Below are 17,917 nucleotides of genomic sequence, written 5' to 3' on the forward strand. Positions count from 1 at the left end.
GGCCGATTCTGAACCGGGGTCTGCAAACAGGTGGACCGCCAACCCAGCACCACTGCACAGTATGGTCACCAGCCCATCGCCACAGCACAAGGTGGTAGCCAGCCCAGCGCCAACAAATGCAAGTCACCAATGATCTTCATGAGCAGAGTCAAGTCACCATTGATCTTCCTGAATCCAGTCTAAACACCACGGAATTACCAGAGTCTCTCCACGTCTCTGCGGAACTACCAGAGCCTCCCCGCGTCTCTGCTGAACTACCAGAGCCTCTCCGCGTCTGCTGAACTACCAGAGCCTCTCCTCGTCTCGGCTGAACTACCAGAGCCTCTCCTCGTTTCTACGGAACTTCCAGAGCCTCGTCACGTCTCAGCCGAACTCTCTGAGCGCTCGACTGATCCTGTCGTGGCCACGGAGGCCACCCTTAACTTGTTCATGTTCTCTGTTTCAGACTTGCCTAACCAGAATTGCTCTCCTGTGTCATCGATCCCACTGTGGTGGTCTTCTGCGCTGCCCGGGTGGGCTTCTGTCTCGACCGCACGGATGTGGTGGTTTTATGAGCCGCCCTGGTGGGCTTCTGTCTCGACCGCATGGATGTGGTGGTCTTCTGCGCTGCCCTGGTGGGCTTCTGTCTCGACCACACGGATGTGGTGGTCTTCTGCGCCGCCTTGGTGGGCTTCTGTCTCAACCACACGGATGCGGTGGTCTTCTGTGCTGCCATGGGGGGCTTCTGTCTCGACCGCATGGCTCCAATTCCACCTTGCTTCTCTCTGGATTCCTGCCCTGTCGGTTCGGCCTTGGGACACTGAACGTGATGTCCTTCCTGGACTTGTGTTTTGTTGTTGTTTTGTTTTTGTTTTTTTGCTCCTCTTCTCTCTGTTTACCTCTATGGACCTGGCCCTCCGTCCCTCCCCCTGATCCTCCGCCGGTCCACCTCCCTCCTGGGCTCCTTGTTTTTGTTTTTCTCTCTGTTTCCCTCTATGGACCTGGCCCTCCGTCCCTCTCCCTGATCCTCCGCCGGTCCACCTCCCTCCTGGGCTCCTTGTTTTTGTTTTTCTCTCTGTTTACCTCTATGGACCTGGCCCTCCATCCCTCCCCCTGGTCCTCCGCCGCTCCACCTCCCTCCTGGTCTCTGTGTTCCTTGGTCTCTTCTTGGGTTCGGGTGGAGCATCTGGTAGCTGCTCCATGGAGGAGGGGGTAATGTCACGCTGTCTGGTCTCTGTTTCCCTGGGTGTCCACTAGTGGTCTCACTTCCCCATAGGCACCTCACCGCAGGCACTACAATTCCCACAAAGCCTTGTCCCTTCATCACAGTAATTGCACTCCTGTTAATTGCACTCAGGTGTCTTCACTTGATAGTCATTACCCTGCCTATATAATCCGGTCTGTTTCCATTTGTTTTCATGGAGTCCTTTCTTTACGTCACCCAGTTTTCTCGCCTTCCGAGTTCCTGTTCCCGATCCTGTTCCTTCCCTGTTTGTTTATTTGTTGGATGGATTTATGGTTTTGATCCCTGCTTGTTGATTTCTGATTTGGATTACCCATTTAAACCCATACTGCGATTGGATCTCTTGTCTCCTGTGTTTCCCTGGGTCTCCGGCCGTAACAGTATCTTGTTCAATCACATGCTTATCATGTATAACCTACATGTTACTGCTTTTTCCCTATTACTGTATAAAACTGAACCCTTACAAGCACTCACACATCCACACTTACACAGGTGAATGTAGCAAGTCTCACACTAAGAGTCAGGTACATGCAGAACATCTGTTTGTAAGATAACAGATTGATTCTCCTGTCAGTACAACCACAGCTCTAAGACAACATAACAGCACAGTACTTGCAAAAGACATTCCCACTTTTCATCCCTCTCAACTGTTTATTCAGATGAAGAGGTACACCCCCAGTGACTGGGACAGTCAAAAGAGGTTGTAAAGTGAACAGGTAGCAGTAATAAACAAGGAAACTCATTACAATCACTTCACATTTCATCTTTACAGCTAGCATTTATGTCAAAATCTAAATGTTAAACCTAATCCAATTGTTTTTTTTTATAATGGATGACAGTTTTGGAGGCTGTGTGAAAATGTGATTGACACAACGTGAGGTCATATTTAATTTTTTAAGTGGGAAATTTCAGACAATAATTTCGGACTCAGTGTGCAATGACCTTTAACCCTGTCAATCAGAATATAGGTTGATGACCATGACATTGGCTGATGGTTTTAGAGAGTATCCTCCCAGTATGCTTTTTCCGTGTTTTTTTTTTTTTTATGAGAAAGCCTGCAGTGTCTCTATATTGCCTGTTTACCCTTTTAAAATTTCCATTTAGTGCATTTAAAGCACAGTCAGCACCGTAGGGAAGTCGCATAGGGAGTGAATTAGAGTGCAGTCTTTTGATAGTTTTATAAGTGAGCAACAAAGCCAAATTGATTTTATTCTGACCTGCTTTATCTGCAACTACAATCTGTTGTGGCAGACTGACTTATTTATAACCTTTTCAAGCAGATGCCTTTCAGGGTACTTAAAAAATATTCCTCTTTGTGGAATCATAATGCTTATCATTTACAAAAATAATATTACAGGATGTTTTGGCTTCTGTAAAGCATGTTCCATAATTATTGCCAGATTTAGATATTATCATTCAAAAGTGTAACTGTTTCTAGGTATAAGGGTTGTCACTGACCAGCACATAGTTGAAATGCTGAATTTGTATGACAAGATTTCAGTAAATTTTCAAAAAGCTTAGAGAATGTTATTAGCAAGTACACAGGTTACTCAAGTGAATGAAAAATAAAAGAAACAGACATAAACTACCATTTTAAAAGGAAGAATTAAATTGACTAAACGTGAATGAAAATAAATGTATAATGTCATAAAAAAATTTAAATAAATGCTGCTCTTTTGAACTTTCTGTTCACCAAAGAATCAGAGTTTCCACAAAAATATTTTACAGCACAACTGTTGTCAGCATTGATAATTATAATAATTATTCCTTGAGCAGCAAAGCAGCATATCAGAGTGATTTCTGAAGGATCATGTGACACTCAAGAGTGAAGTAATGTCTAATTCAGATTTGCCATCAAACAGTGTAATTACAATTTTTAATATTCACAGATGAAAATTTTGTAGGCCTACTTAAGAAGTTATGTCCATTTCTTAGAATGAATTCAAGCAGGATAAATGTCAAGCTAAATGAGCCTGTGCTTATATTTTCTCTAAGCTACACAGTATTACACCATATTTTAGATTTGAAACATTTAACTTTTAACATTGTTATATTATCCTAAAGAAATGGTGGTTTACTTTTCATCTGAGCATTAAAAGTGGTAGCCTATTTTAGTGAGCTAGGCTACTTACATGGATCTATATGCAAAATGTCAATATTCTCACATATTAGGCATATATTTGTAAAGTAAAAAAAATATTTATATTTTAAAATTCCTTTAATAAAACAGCATGCATTTTTGACACGCACATACTTTATTCGTTACCTGTCCTTTATTTTGAAAGAGAACTACTTGGGAAAAAGATATCTGTACACCGATTAAGAAATTGTTGCGTGTTTTATGAATTATTTCCTTTATTTTAATAAAACGTGAGGCACTGTATAATTTCACTCCCATTATTTAGGCCTGAATAAAAATAAAGAAACAAATAAATTAAACCTGACTACAATTTAGTTAAATCACCCTAACTGAAAAGAATGGACGGTTTAATAAAACGTCCTCATGTTTAAACTCAGGTTCTCTTAAACGCAAGTTCTAATCAACAAAGTGCACACAATGTAAAAAAGAGCTTTATTAATTGACAACTTTAGTTATTTTAAAGCAAGCCGCCTTTACTTGATTTTATACATTTATATATAACTCAAAAAAAAAAATGCAGCCGCATTTAAATGCAGGAGTGTATACTATTCCTTAAAATATAGAGGTTTTATTTTGTATAATTTCATGTAAACAGTAATTAACTTTGTAATGCATATGCAAAATGTGAAACTGCAATTTTATTCACAGTCTATAACATTTTATAATTATTTGTGATTTAATGCAAAAGAGATTTATTAAAACAAGTATATGAGAGTAATGCATTCGTTTAATCTTGATCAAGAACAACTAATGATCAACGATTTGTAGCGACATCGGCCGTTAAATTAACATCAAATAGCTGTCTCAGTTGTAGTCTTGTGAAAATTTAATTTTAATGCGGATCCCATGCTGTAACCTAAAAGAAATGTGCTCTACTACTATTCATATTCAAGTGTTTGTCCGGAAAATTATTAATATGCATGCATGACAGGGAGTCTTCAAGATCACTTAAATTTTTTCCTGATAATGAAATAACTTAAAAATTGGGGTGCCTCACATACATGAGAAATATATCTACAAAAGCTTGAAATCTCTACTTTTAAACAAACAAATTCAAAATGAAAGCAAATACTCCCTGATTATGTAATCTGTGGAGGTTGCATTTCTCTTTAAAGGCACGTTCATGTGGAGAGAGTTGGCACCGTGAATGTCATCTTGCAACCGACAAGAAAACATTAGTTTATTAATAAATAATTAAAATATCTCCTTTTTCACAATTATTAGGTTACTTCTGCCTGTGCTTTGTGGCAAACTAAATGCGTGTGTACAGTCGTGGCCAAAAGTTTTGAGAATTACATGAATATTGGAAAAGTTGCTGCTTAAGTTTTTATAATAGCAATTTGCATATACTCCAGAATGTTATGAAGAGTGATCCGATGAATTGCATAGTGCTTCTTTGCCATGAAAATTAACTTAATCCCAAAAAAACTTTCCACTGCATTTCATTGCTGTCATTAAAGGACCTGCTGAGATCATTTCAGTAATCGTCTTGTTAACGATTGAGAATGTTGACGAGCACAAGGCTGGAGATTGGGTTAGAATGGCAGACTTGACATGTTAAAAGGAGTGTGATGCTTGAAATCATTGTTCTTCCATTGATAACCATGGTGACCTGCAAAGAAACGCGTGCAGCCATCATTGCATTGCATAAAAATGGCTTCACAGGCAAGGATATTGTGGCTACTAAGATTGCACCTAAATGAACAATTTATAGGATCATCAAGAACTTCAAGGAAAGAGGTTCAATTCTTGTAAAGAAGGCTTCAGGGCATCCAAGAAAGTCCAGCAAGCGCCAGGATCGTCTCCTAAAGAGGACTCAGCTGCGGGATCGGAGTGCCACCAGTGCAGAGCTTGCTCAGGAATGGCAGCAGGCAGGTGTGATCGCATCTGCACGCACAGTGAGGCGAAGACTTTTGGAAGATGGCCTGGTTTCAAGAAGGGCAGCAAAGAAGCCAGTTCTCTCCAAAAAAAGGCTTGTCCGGAGAAGAAAAGGTGAGCGCTACCATCAGTCCTGTATCATGCCAACAGTAAAGCATCCTGACACCATTCATGTGTGGGGTTGCTTCTCATCCAAGGGAGTGGGCTCACTCACAATTCTGCCCAAAAACACAGCCATGAATAAAGAATGGTACCAAAACACCCTCCAACAGCAACTTCTTTCAACAATCCAACAACAGTTTGGTGAAGAACAATGCATTTTCCAGCATGATGGAGCACCGTGCCATAAGGCAAAAGTGATAACTAAGTGGCTCGGGGACCAGAATGTTGAAATTTTGGGTCCATGGCCTGGACACTCCCCAGATCTTAATCCCATTGTAACTTGTGGTCAATCCTCAAGAGGCGGGTGGACAAACAAAAACCCACTAATTCTGACAAACTCCAAGAAGTGATTATGAAAGAATGGGTTGCTATCAGTCAGGATTTGGCCCAGAAGTTGAATGAGAGCATGCCCAGTCGAATTGCAGAGGTCCTGAAAAAGAAGGGCCAACACTGCAAATACTGACTCTTTGCATAAATGTCATGTAATTGTCGATAAAAGCCTTTGAAACGTATGAAGTGCTTGTAATTATATTTCAGTACATCACAGAAACAACTGAAACAAAGATCTAAAAGCAGTTTAGCAGCAAACTTTTTGAAAACTAATATTTATGGAATTCTCAAAACCTTTGGCCATGACTGTATATTCCTTCTAGACATCTCTGTTGAGGTTTTTAAAGCATTTTATAAGCATTTGCAAAAATTCTGCTTACAGGATGGTCTGTAACAGAGAGATGTCAGATCCTTAACATTGATTTTTTTTCCCTTTGAAACACAAAAAAACTAAAATTTTAAGAAAATTGATAGGCCTATTTTTTTTTTAAATGGTCAACCTTTCTCCATTCTGCAGATACTGTTGCTTCTGGTTTGTGCATGGTAAATCACAGAAAGTCTACAAAATATGTTGTCTCCCAAAAAGGTATTTTTTTGTCAAGTCTGTAACGTGTATTTACCAAATCTAAAATAGCCTATAAAACACGTTCATAGACGGACACTTTTCTGATGTCTGTACTCTGTTTGGGTTTTAAAAAAACATAAAGAGATAGTTCAATATATTGGTAATAAATACTTTTGGTAGAATTTAACAAAATATAAAAACTGAAAATAGTACAAAGCAACACATTAAGATCAAAAGTTATCTCTTTGGCAGACTCACGTCTCTTTCAGCTAGTTTCTTTGTCTCGCTCTAAGAGGCGCCTCATGTCTCCTGAGAAAAAACAAAACCATATAATATTGTATGTAATACTCTGTATGCTGTTGCAAAAATTGCAGTAGCCAAATCAATGGACACGCTGTATCTAAAATAAAAATAAATAAATAAATAAATAAAAATCAGCAAACTGCAGAATACACACATCTGTATTAATCATTTTATGTATTATTAAAAAAACACAATCAGGATATCTAAAATCACTTCTACCACTGGACCATAGATTAACTTGATAAACCAAACTTCCCTTTTCCATTGCATGTTTGCGCATGCAACACAGACGCGCTCTTCATTCATCTCATGTCCCAATAATAAAAATAAGAGTGTCATCAAGCAGATAATTATTGTGTGTTTATTAAAGTATTCTAATTTTGATCTAGAGCTTTGCATTTCAGCCCGAGCTCGACATGTTCAGACAGACATGGCAGAAAGTGCAATTTATTTTCTCTATTTAGCAGAAGCACATTTTTTTGATGTTCATGTGAGTTTACACAAAAATAAAGGTACACCATTTACAGTTCCGAATGAAATATTAGTCTTATATGTATGAGCAAACGTACTTCAAGTTGTTTCCACTGTTATGAAGAACAGGATGAAGGGATCGCACTGGCGCCTCCGTGTATTAGCCTAATAAGCGTGCATCAACTTCCACTTTCAGCACAAATGCTTTGATATACGCCTAACAGTGCACTTTTAATTAAATGTTTAAACTAACATTGTAATATACTTTAAGTGTTCTATATCTGCAGATTTTATTTTAAGCAAGTCGTGATGATTTGAAAAGGCTAAATTGGTCAAACGTGATCGACTCATTGACTCATTTTTCTTAATTAATAAGGCAACAATAAGAAATGTAACTTTTTAATTAAAAACAAAACTGTGAACTATTTTAATGGTGAGAGAGAAAAGAGACACAGGCTCCAGTCGTACTCAGGCCGAGGATACTGGTAAGCTGTCGACCAAGCGCCAGCTATAGGGCTTAAAGGGTAAGTTCAGCCAAAAAGGAAAATTATGTCATTTATGACTCACCCTTATGTCGTTCCAAACCCGTAAGACCTCCATTCATCTTCGAAACACAGTGTAAGATATTTTAGATTTAGTCCGAGAGCCCTCTGTCCCTCCATTGAAAGTGTGTGTACGGTATACTGTCCATGTCCAGAGGGTCCGTTAGAATTTTTTGAAGCATCGGAAATACATTTTGGTCCAAAAATAGCAAAAACTAGGAATTTATTCAGCATTGTCTTCTCTTCCGGATCTGTTGCGAGCACGTTCACTGCAGTGTAGTAATATCTGGTTCACGAACGAATCACTCGATGTAACTGGATCTTCTTGAACCAGTTCACCGAATCGAACTTAATCGTTTGAAACTGTTCGCGTCTCCAGTAAGCATTAATCCACAAATGACATAAGCTGTTAACTTTTTTAATGTGGCTGACACTCCCTCTGAGATAAAACAAACCAATATCCTGGAGTAATTCATGTACTCAAACAGTACACTTGACTGAACTGCTGTGAAGAGAGAACTTAAGATGAACACCGAGCCGAGCCAGATAATGAACGAACGAGTGACTCGATCATTCTCGATCTCCGTTTACAAAACAAAATATAATTCCAGTCAGTTTGCAACGCCATGGCCCTGCAGCACCGGTAATAGGCATTTTGGTTGGCCACCTACTGTATTATCGTCCCTGTTTTGATTTCAGCAAATCAGTTTGAGCGAACGCACATAACCTGATTAATATTCATGAATCCAGCAGCTCATTAATCCTTAGTGACTTTTATGGCTCACTTCGTTGCTGACTCTTCTGTCACCATACAGGATTATGCTGAGTATGTGACTGGTTACATTAGCACTTGTGTTGATAACATTGTACCCACTATACAAGTCAGGAAGTTCCCCAATCAGAAGCCCTGGATAAACAGTCTGGTACGTCACATGCTGCGTGCTCAATCTCTTGCATTTACATCAGGCAACGAGACAGAGTACAAAGCTGCAAAGTACGTAGTGAGAAAAGCCATAACAGCGGCTAAAAGATAGTACAGCGAGAAGCTGGACAGTTTCTACTCTAATGCTGATGCTGGGCAAATGTGGCAAGGCATGCAGCACATCACAAACTACAAGACCACCATGAGCACTACTATTAGCTCTTCAGACAGCCTACTGGATGACCTAAACACATTCTATGCCTGCTTCGAGACATCCAGCATCGACACAGAGAGGAGGCACACGCACACTCAGACCACTCAAACCCCCCCCCCCCCCCCTCCTACTGTCAGCTGCGGTACACAAAGAGTTGAGGAAAATCATCCCGATGATCTTTATTGATTATAGCTCCGCCTTCAATATGGTCATCCCTCAAAAAATCACCCAAAAACTGATAGTACTTGGACTACACCCCACACTTTGTGACTAGCTCCTAGACTTCCTGACTGGCAGACCCCAGTCTGTTAGGATTGGAAATAGGACCTCAAACACTGTCATAACAAACATTAGAACCCAAAAACGGTGTGTTCTCAGTCCCATCCTCTACACAATGTTCACACATGACTGTGTAGCCTTCCACAAGGACAACACCATATTAAAGTTTGCTGATGACACCGCAGTGATAGGACTGCTCACTGGTGGGGATCAAGCAGCCTACAGGAGAGGTGGCCAGTCTTGTGACATGGTGTTAGGATAACAATCTTACCTTCAACACAGACAAGACAAAGGACAGGATAGTGGACTTGAGGAAAAAGAGAACTCACCAGCCACTGTTTATCAATGAGCTTGAAGTGGAGAGGGTAAGCAGCTTTAAATACCTGGGGGTCCACATCAGTGAGGACCTCACCTGGACACTCAACTCCACCCAGCTTGTTAAGAAAGCACAACAGCGGCTGTACTTCCTGAGGAGGCTGAGGAAGTTTGGCATGTCACCTAAGACCCTTAAAAACTTCTACAGCTGTGTAGTTGAGAGCATCTTGACCAGTTGCATCACTGCGTGGTATGGCAGCACTACATTGAGGGACAGCAAACGTCTGTAGAGAGTAATGAAGACTGCTGAGAAGATCATCAGGACTCCACTGCCCTCTCTGCAGGCCCTTTACCATCGCCATTTACCAGAGTCCACAGAAGAGCTGCATCCATCATTAAAAACCCCACCCACCCCCAACACAGACTGCCCTCAGGATAGAGGTTTAAATTTAAATTCCCTGGCTTTTTTTCATGACAACTTGAAAAAGAGTCTAGGTCTAGGGGCTATGTAACTAGTATATAAAAGTTTCAAGACAGTCAATCCACCATCAAATGCATACAGCCTGAATAAAGTAGCTGTGCGTTTTCACATGCCGTGACTTCGATAAAAATGTGATGTCAGAACAACTCAGACACTGCCTTTAGTCACTACCTCGATCACTGCCCATCATCCCACCAGACAACATCGCATTCCGGGGGTAAAATACAAGTTTTTTTTAGAGGGGTTCCCCTGGTAAGATTCACACTCCAGGGGCAAAAAATTATGTTTTTGGAAGCTAAAGGTGGACTTGGCAACACTGTAGCATGCAACTGAAGCGATGCTTCCTCTGAAGACTTCTTAGATGTGTTCGACTTAAAGTAGTGCTGCTTAGACCGATAGGTGTGTGTGTCAAGTACCACGAGAGCGATAAGAGACCAGACGTCTCCTTATGGTTTCTATCGCCGTACTTTGATATCATACACTGATCGACCTTCGAACACACCTCTTTACTGTCACATGACGGTCTAATCGCAGCCTCTGCGGTTGAAAAAATTATTTTTTTCATATTGCGATATTATCAATGCAATTAATCGTTCAGCCCTCTATTGTAATGGGCCATTATATGTTTGCTGCTTATAGATGTTACTACACTTCGAGTGAAGTTAACCTGTGGCTAATTCAATTGAATGGGTATGACTTGGAAAGGCACACATGCCTTAATAAAAGGTCTAACAGCTGATAATGCATATCAAAGCAAACACCAAGCCCTGAGGTCAAAAGAACTGCCTTTAGAGCTCAGAAACTGACGAAAGTAGTCACAAAGGTTTTTTTGTGCTGTATGGACTGTAAATTGATGTGGGGGAAAAAGTAATTTAAAGCAGTTTAACATAAGGCTGCAATGTAACAAAATATGAGAAAAAATTAAGGGGGTATGAATACTTTTGTAAGGCACTGTATATTATTGATTGTTTATGTTGTTTATGTTAAGGGTGTTGCGCAGTGATTACACAGACCTGTTGGGTGAAGTGGTCATAGCCGTACTGTATCGTGAATAAAACACAGCTGCTGACCAATCAGAATTGAGGACTGGAACTCCCTTTTATTAATAAGTATCATTATGATCTGTCGTATGGCAGTAGCTACCTAAATAGCTACAGAAAAAAATATGAAACGGCATGAGGGTGAATAAATAATGACATAACTGTCATTTTTGAGTAAACTATCCATTTAATTGCTGTGGGCCTCCGAGAGGATGGTTTAAAAACTCTTTGGTCAGCAACTGAAAGGTAAGATCTGAGGTCTGCTAATGTGGAAAGTGATATCAGCTGTATCCAAGATTTATAGTAAAATTAAGCAGCAAATATAATTATAAAATATGCTACTTAAAGCTCAGTCATTTCAGCTAAAGAAAAAGAAAAACTTTATATCTTTTCTTCACTTCTAAACTTCTAAACTCCATTAGCATTCATTACAGCACTGATGTTTGCATGCTAGCCCTGTTAGCTGTTGTCACCTATGCTGTCAGGCCTGTGTTGTACAATAAACACCAAGGGAGTTCATTACCCTAACCTTAATCACACAAGTAACATTGAAGTTAAATTATGTTGTTGACCCCCCACCACACCAGATCTCACATCCCGCCAATGGCTTGAGAATGACGGGTGAAGTCATTATGACTCAAGGAAATAGAAAGTCAGGTTGAGAGTGTATCCCCTCTCAGAGTAACCTTGGTGTCACACTGAGGCTGGAGTGTGGCTGATTGCTTGCGGAAAACACTCATCATTTGAAAGAGTGACCTTGGTGTGGCATAATGACACTTTGTGGAGAGGCAGGTGGTGCGAAGAGACAGCTGCTCATTCGGCTCCCGCAGAGACATTCTTCCGATTATCTCTGGAACTTGTCTCACGCACATTGCTCAAAGCAAACGCAAGCAGTGGCGGGAAGGCATTTATGCTTCACGTGGACAAGACAACGGCCGTTTCCAATAATGGAGGAGCTGTAAAGGGTTCATTTACAGTGATGCATGCCTCAGGTCAACAAAGTCTTTCTGATTACCTTTAATGGAGTTCTCGGATTCGCACATCCTGTCTAAAAGTGCAGGATTCATCAGGGCTAATCATGCAAGCAGTTCACCTGCCAAAGATCACAATAATGAGTTTGATTTTCCATTAGCCAAAAGCACTTTAGCCTTCTCCTTATGTGCACCTGATTTGACTCACCCTCGCAATTAATTCACTTGAGACGGACAGCTCTCCTAGGCGGAAAACATTTTGTTCCTTAGATGATCTCGTCCTATTGTTATGTCTAATGTGTGCTGTAAATAAATCCATCTTATTCAAATACTGGGTCGAGAAGGTGAATTTGAACTTTGATATTTTGAAAAAGCAATTGAAAGAAATTACACCTACAATTGTGCTTTGGTGGAATAGTGCAAAAATATCAGGTCCATCTATACAAAGTTGTATATTTATATGTTGTTTGTTTGTTTCATTCATTCTTGTATATATATTATTTATTATATATTTTTAATTCATTTTTATTTAGTTGTTTTATTCTTTTATTTTACTTATTTTTTCAATGCAAGCTTTATTCAGTCACAACTCTGTTTCTTACCAAAGATCACATCTGAAAGTTATTAGCTCTCATGTGTGCTTTTTGTAAATACATTCAAGAATTAAGCTTTAAACTCATCAGGGTAGCCAGTATTCAATAGGAATCTCTGATGTGTAAAACATCAACACATGCTGTCCAAATTACACAAGAGCTCAAAGAGCCTCTGCTCTTTCTCAGAGCTTCTGTCCTGAATACACATTGAATGATGAATGTGGCCTGTTGCATTATGAGTTTGATCAAAGTATATCAGATACACCACGTTGTTCCCTCATTTCAAGATTGCAAAGGTAAACAATGAGCTTTCAGAGGCTTTTTTATCTTAGATCTTACATGTACAGACAGAAAAACATCCCTGCTGCAATACTGATAATCTTATAATTTATAAACATTGGCTCTTTTTTCTTTAAAACATTTATTTTTGCTAGTTTTCAGATTTATTTTAGCATAAATTTATATGATTTTCATCCGAGCTGTGATGCTGATTGGAATGTTTTCTAAAATTCCCCGTGGTCAAAAGTGTATATACATTTGTAGAAAAAGAAAAAACACACAAAAAACAACAAATATCAATGTGATCTGCACTGATGGTTGTAAAATGAGCTTGAACTGCTGTGATATTGACAGACACTGAGGTTTGTTTGTTAAGTGTCTGTGTGTTCCTATCAGGATGGTGTGCCTCACCTGCTGCACTTCTGAGTCCTCTTCTTTGAAACTCAATTCCTTCCCATTCTCACATCTCTTCCTTCTCCCCACAGGCATTACCATAGCCAGTGCTCTTACTGATACATCGCAGCAGAGGGCCGGCGACTTCAAAGACAAGGGCTTGAGTCTAAAGAGCCGTAAACAGCAGCACACGGTGCACCAGGGAACCTGCGTTTGAACCAGCGCACTGACTTCACTGGACACACTGATTTTCTCCTTCTCTCTCGTTCTTTACCACTACAAGGAGATGGTGTTGATGAGCGGGGAGCTCTTGAAGTGTAAATGACAAAGGAGGGTCGAGACATTAGTAGTCTGTGTGTGGCTCCTCCTGAATTGCACGCTCCATAGTGGAGCTCGTATTCCCTCAGTATTGCTTGAACCTCTGTGGAGGACATCTGCATTTTGATTGCACCCACTGGGTTTCTGTTTTCAACAGCTGTTTCTCTAAAAGGGAGGGAGTGTGTAGATAAAACTCCCTTGGACACAAATTAGTAACAAGTTTCGGGCCAGAATTAATCATCTGATTCAGAATAAACCTGCCTCTACTTTCAGGTTTTTGTCTTGTTATTTAGTAAAATGTCTTTTGATGACTCTTTAATAGACTAATTATCGTAAGCTGAGGACTGTATTTGGTACATACTGTATGGTGTTTTGTAATGGTCTTGGTCTGTGGAAAGTTTAATTTTAGAGATTAGATTGGATTGGTCTTATAAAACTGACATTTGTGTCTCCTAGTGGCCATACACAAACTCATGCACTTGACTACATTAAAACTGGAGTTTTGGGCTTTTTCTCCGTATATTTTAGATTTGAGGTTGTCTAGATGCTACACTGAAAAGGTTTTGGTATAGGATTAAATTTCACTCATAATTACAAAGAGCAACAAGGAACATACTGAATTAAACATTTTTGTTTTTTTCCAAGTAGAAAGACTGTAAATATATACTCCAGTAATCTTTATTTAATTTATAAAATATATATATATATATATATATATATATATATATATATATATATATTATTATTATTATTATTATTATTATTATGCTGGCTAAAATTCAGTTTTTTTAGCCTTGGTGAGCATATCAAACTTTTTAAAGTTTTGAATGGTAGAGTACATATTTAAATCGTCTCCTTCATCTTTTTTTTTTTTTTTTTTTTTACAGGCTTACTACAAATGGCTTGGGTTTGTTTGTGCCTGACATAAAAGAAAGTATATGAATCATCAAATATATTTGGCTACAGATTTACCTTATGGAACTTTAGCTGTCATAAACTAGTGCTGCATTTATCAGACAGAGTGGTTGTAATGAAACAGCCTGTGATAAACAGATGTTTGTCAGCAGAGAGTTGGCCAAGTTAACCACAGCTGAAATGGACTTAAAATATTAGGGTTCTGTGGGCAAAATCATTGGTTTGTATTTTGATTTGTTCACAAAATCGTCAGACTTCAATTGCCATTAGTACATATAGTATGTCCAACTCAGTGTTGTTTAATTTTAATAAAGCCAAGCAACAACGGACTGTATTTGTATATCTAATTGTGTATTATAATAATGTTTTGGTTTGTTTGCTTCAGATAGTCAAGACATGTAAAAGACATTTAATTTCAACTTTAATCTAACAAATGTATCACTGACTGGGTTGTTGGTTCATTTGCACTGTTACACAGGCTATACAGGTACAGTGTTATACTGCAATGCAGAAAAAATATATCATTGTGTTGTCTCTTATGTCTCAAAGGCATTTGTTTTTGTTTATTTATTCTCATTTGTGTAGTTGAGTCATAACCTTTGAAAACTGTATAAATGTTGATGAGATTTCTGGTTTTGCAGCATTATGTAATAATTTACATTATACAAAATCAACTTTAAATAAATGAAGAGCAGCCAAAGACAGTTTGTTAATGTTTATGCAGAAATAAACATTTTGATAAATCTGTTGTGCTCGCAGATTTTTGAAACCGCTCGCATGATCATGAGATGCAGTGAATGGGTCTTGCAGGACAAATCCTGAGGGATGAATGGTATTTTCCAAGAACAAGGAACAAAGTAAGGCCTGAAAGAAAAATAAATATTATATATATATATATATGTGTTTAAGAGTAGCTACTTCCATGCTCACTTTACTGATTAATCATCTATTAAATCTGTCCATACCATCTATTTATTTGGCTCACCAAGTCATTACAAAATACTACAAAAAACCCACATGGATTTGGAAAGCTGTTCAAATATTACCTACACAAGCACGCAATGGTTTAATGCACTTATTGATTTTTCATAAATAAAAAAGAAATTCACATACGCTTGTAATTACGTGCTGTTGTCACAGGTGTTAAACGGAACCGGGTATGGAGATTCATACATGACAAATTTAAATGACTTTTTCAGTAAGTTTGCAGTACGATTGTAGACAGCTGTTTAAATGTTGTACTTGTTAAAGCTGTTATTGGATCATCTGTCACTCTGGATCAAACCCAGCAAGTTAAACATCCAAGAAACCCTCCCGTTTGACCTCATTGGCAGGCCTCTGCTGTGCTTTGGTATGTTGATATATAGGCCAAAGAGAAGTCATCAGTTTCCATGAAACTGCTCATATTATTAAACAGAGTAAATAGAAATGCACGTGTGTTATGTGTTTGTAAAATTATATTTCTGTCGTGACAACTTTCTGATGGATTGGCATGGTAATGTACATCAGCAGTCCCCAATCTTTTTAGCACCAAGGACCGTTTTAATGTCAGACAATATTTTCACGGAGCAGGCTTTAAGGTGTGACAGATAAATACAACAAAATAAAATGATACGACTGGCATAAAAACTGTGGTATATTGTATATACAATAATAAACATGAATCCACTGTGTATTCGTATGCAACTTTATTAGCAGCGTCCTCGTAACATTGTGCCAACACTATAACATGAATAACATCCTCTCTGCCCCCTAACTCACTTTTTTTCACTGATTCTGGTCGCTATAGTGCCTTAAAAATAAGATACACCACAAAAACGAATATAAAATACATGAAAATAACAGAGCATCCGGGCTTTTTTCAAAATAAAAGATTGTTATGGCTCAGCGCACTTCTACTCTGATATTTCTTTTGCAAAAATCCACCGCTCACGGCTCTTCTGGTCCTGTCAGCGCAGGGCTGGGCCACAGTGTTGTTTTGTGTTGAAAATGTAAAAAATATATATAATGAGCGAGTACATCATGAATCCATTTTCCAAACTGTGTTTTTGTCTTATCCTGAATCACTACGGTACTCCTATATTAAGTGTTTATATTCTAACTATCTTAGTCTGGTTGGGGTCAGCAATGCTGCAGAGTAGCACAGTACCTGTGTGACTCGCCATAGATGGAAACAGAGAGAGCTGCAGCTACAATGTTCTTCCACCAGACACGAGCACCAAAAGTTACCAACTGCAACCGCATTTCTTATGTTTTTAAACATCACATCAGTTGAAAATGTGTTTATGCATTAACAGTGTTGGGGAGTAACTAGTTACATGTAACGGCGTTACGTAATTTAATTACAAAATTATTGTAACTGTAATTAGTTACAGTTACTACGAAAAAATTAGTAATTAAATTACAGTTACTTATGAAATTTTTAACGATTACAAAGGGGATTACATTTGAATATTTACACGCATCCACATACAGATTTAACTGATTTCTTTCCCAAATTGCACTGACTATTCTGAGACATACCGCCCTAATAATTTCCGGGATGCGGAAATACAGTCTGGTTCGTAGAATCCAGTCATAAAAACGAAATGCCTAACGCGGACGGAATATGCCACATTTTGGATGACTAAATCAAAAGTATGTCAGTACACTTGAATCAAAACATGACATGGACTAGTGTCTGTGAATATTAAGCCCCAAAAATGCAATATATGACTTCCACACTCTGCGTGTCTGTGGAAATCAGGCGCGGACTGGACACCGGGAGAACCGATTTTGCCCCACTATTTAATATCATTATTGTATAATTGCCTGTCGAATGTACTAAAGCGATCATTTGCGAATCCGCCATTTGATAATTAAATCTCTAATAAATCATGAATTGTTAGTCATGACTCGCGCGCTCTCCGCGCCTCCGCCAAACGGTTTGGATCAGACTCCGAGTAATCAATGCGAGAAAGAGAGAGAGAGAGAGAGAGATAGAGAGAGAGAGAGAGAGAGAGAGAGAGAGAGAGAGAGAGAGAGAGAGAGAGAGAGAGAGAGAGACTATGGAAGCGTACAGCTGGAGCAGAGAAGCAGAACTACTGTTCAGGGTTTCAGGTCAGTTTCATCTGTAAAGATGCTTTTTTGTCTTTGTTTTTTTATTTATTTAATCAAGCAGCAGCACGTTGCTCATCAGTCATCACTCAAAATACTATATAAGGGACATAAGTATTATCTGTTGTAATGTTACAGTAGTAATATAGCTGAAAAAAAATCATATTTTTTTTATAGGTTTAGGGGGAGCTACGACAGACAACAACACAACCCTTACGAAAATTAACATTTTAATATTTAACTATAAATCCAGAGAAAATGGTTACTATTGTTTAACTGTGATAACCAAAAATGTAAAATTATTTTACAAATGTATTTATTTAAAAATAAATACAAATCCATTTGCAAAAAAAAAAAAAAATTACTCAAGGTTATTTTTTCTTTTATATAGGCTAATAAAAGCATGGTTAATTTTTGTAAGGGGAAAAAAAAGGATTATATATAGGATTTTTCTATAAAGATATTGTAGTATTGTAGAGTATTGTATT

General features: G+C 38.6%; 1 protein-coding gene across 1 annotated transcript in view; it reads left to right on the forward strand.

Annotated features, from left to right (window-relative positions):
- Window positions 1-14,133, forward strand: part of atrnl1a (attractin-like 1a) — a 375,666-nt gene extending 361,533 nt beyond the window's left edge. The window contains exon 30 of the mRNA XM_059566501.1: window positions 13,193-14,133. Coding sequence (XP_059422484.1) covers window positions 13,193-13,317 — 125 coding nt within the window. The 3' untranslated portion in view covers window positions 13,318-14,133. The remainder of the gene's footprint in view (window positions 1-13,192) is intronic.
- The last annotated feature ends 3,784 nt before the right edge of the window (window positions 14,134-17,917 follow it).

Source organism: Carassius carassius, chromosome 14 (assembly GCF_963082965.1).
Source record: "Carassius carassius chromosome 14, fCarCar2.1, whole genome shotgun sequence".
Taxonomy (NCBI): domain Eukaryota; kingdom Metazoa; phylum Chordata; class Actinopteri; order Cypriniformes; family Cyprinidae; genus Carassius; species Carassius carassius.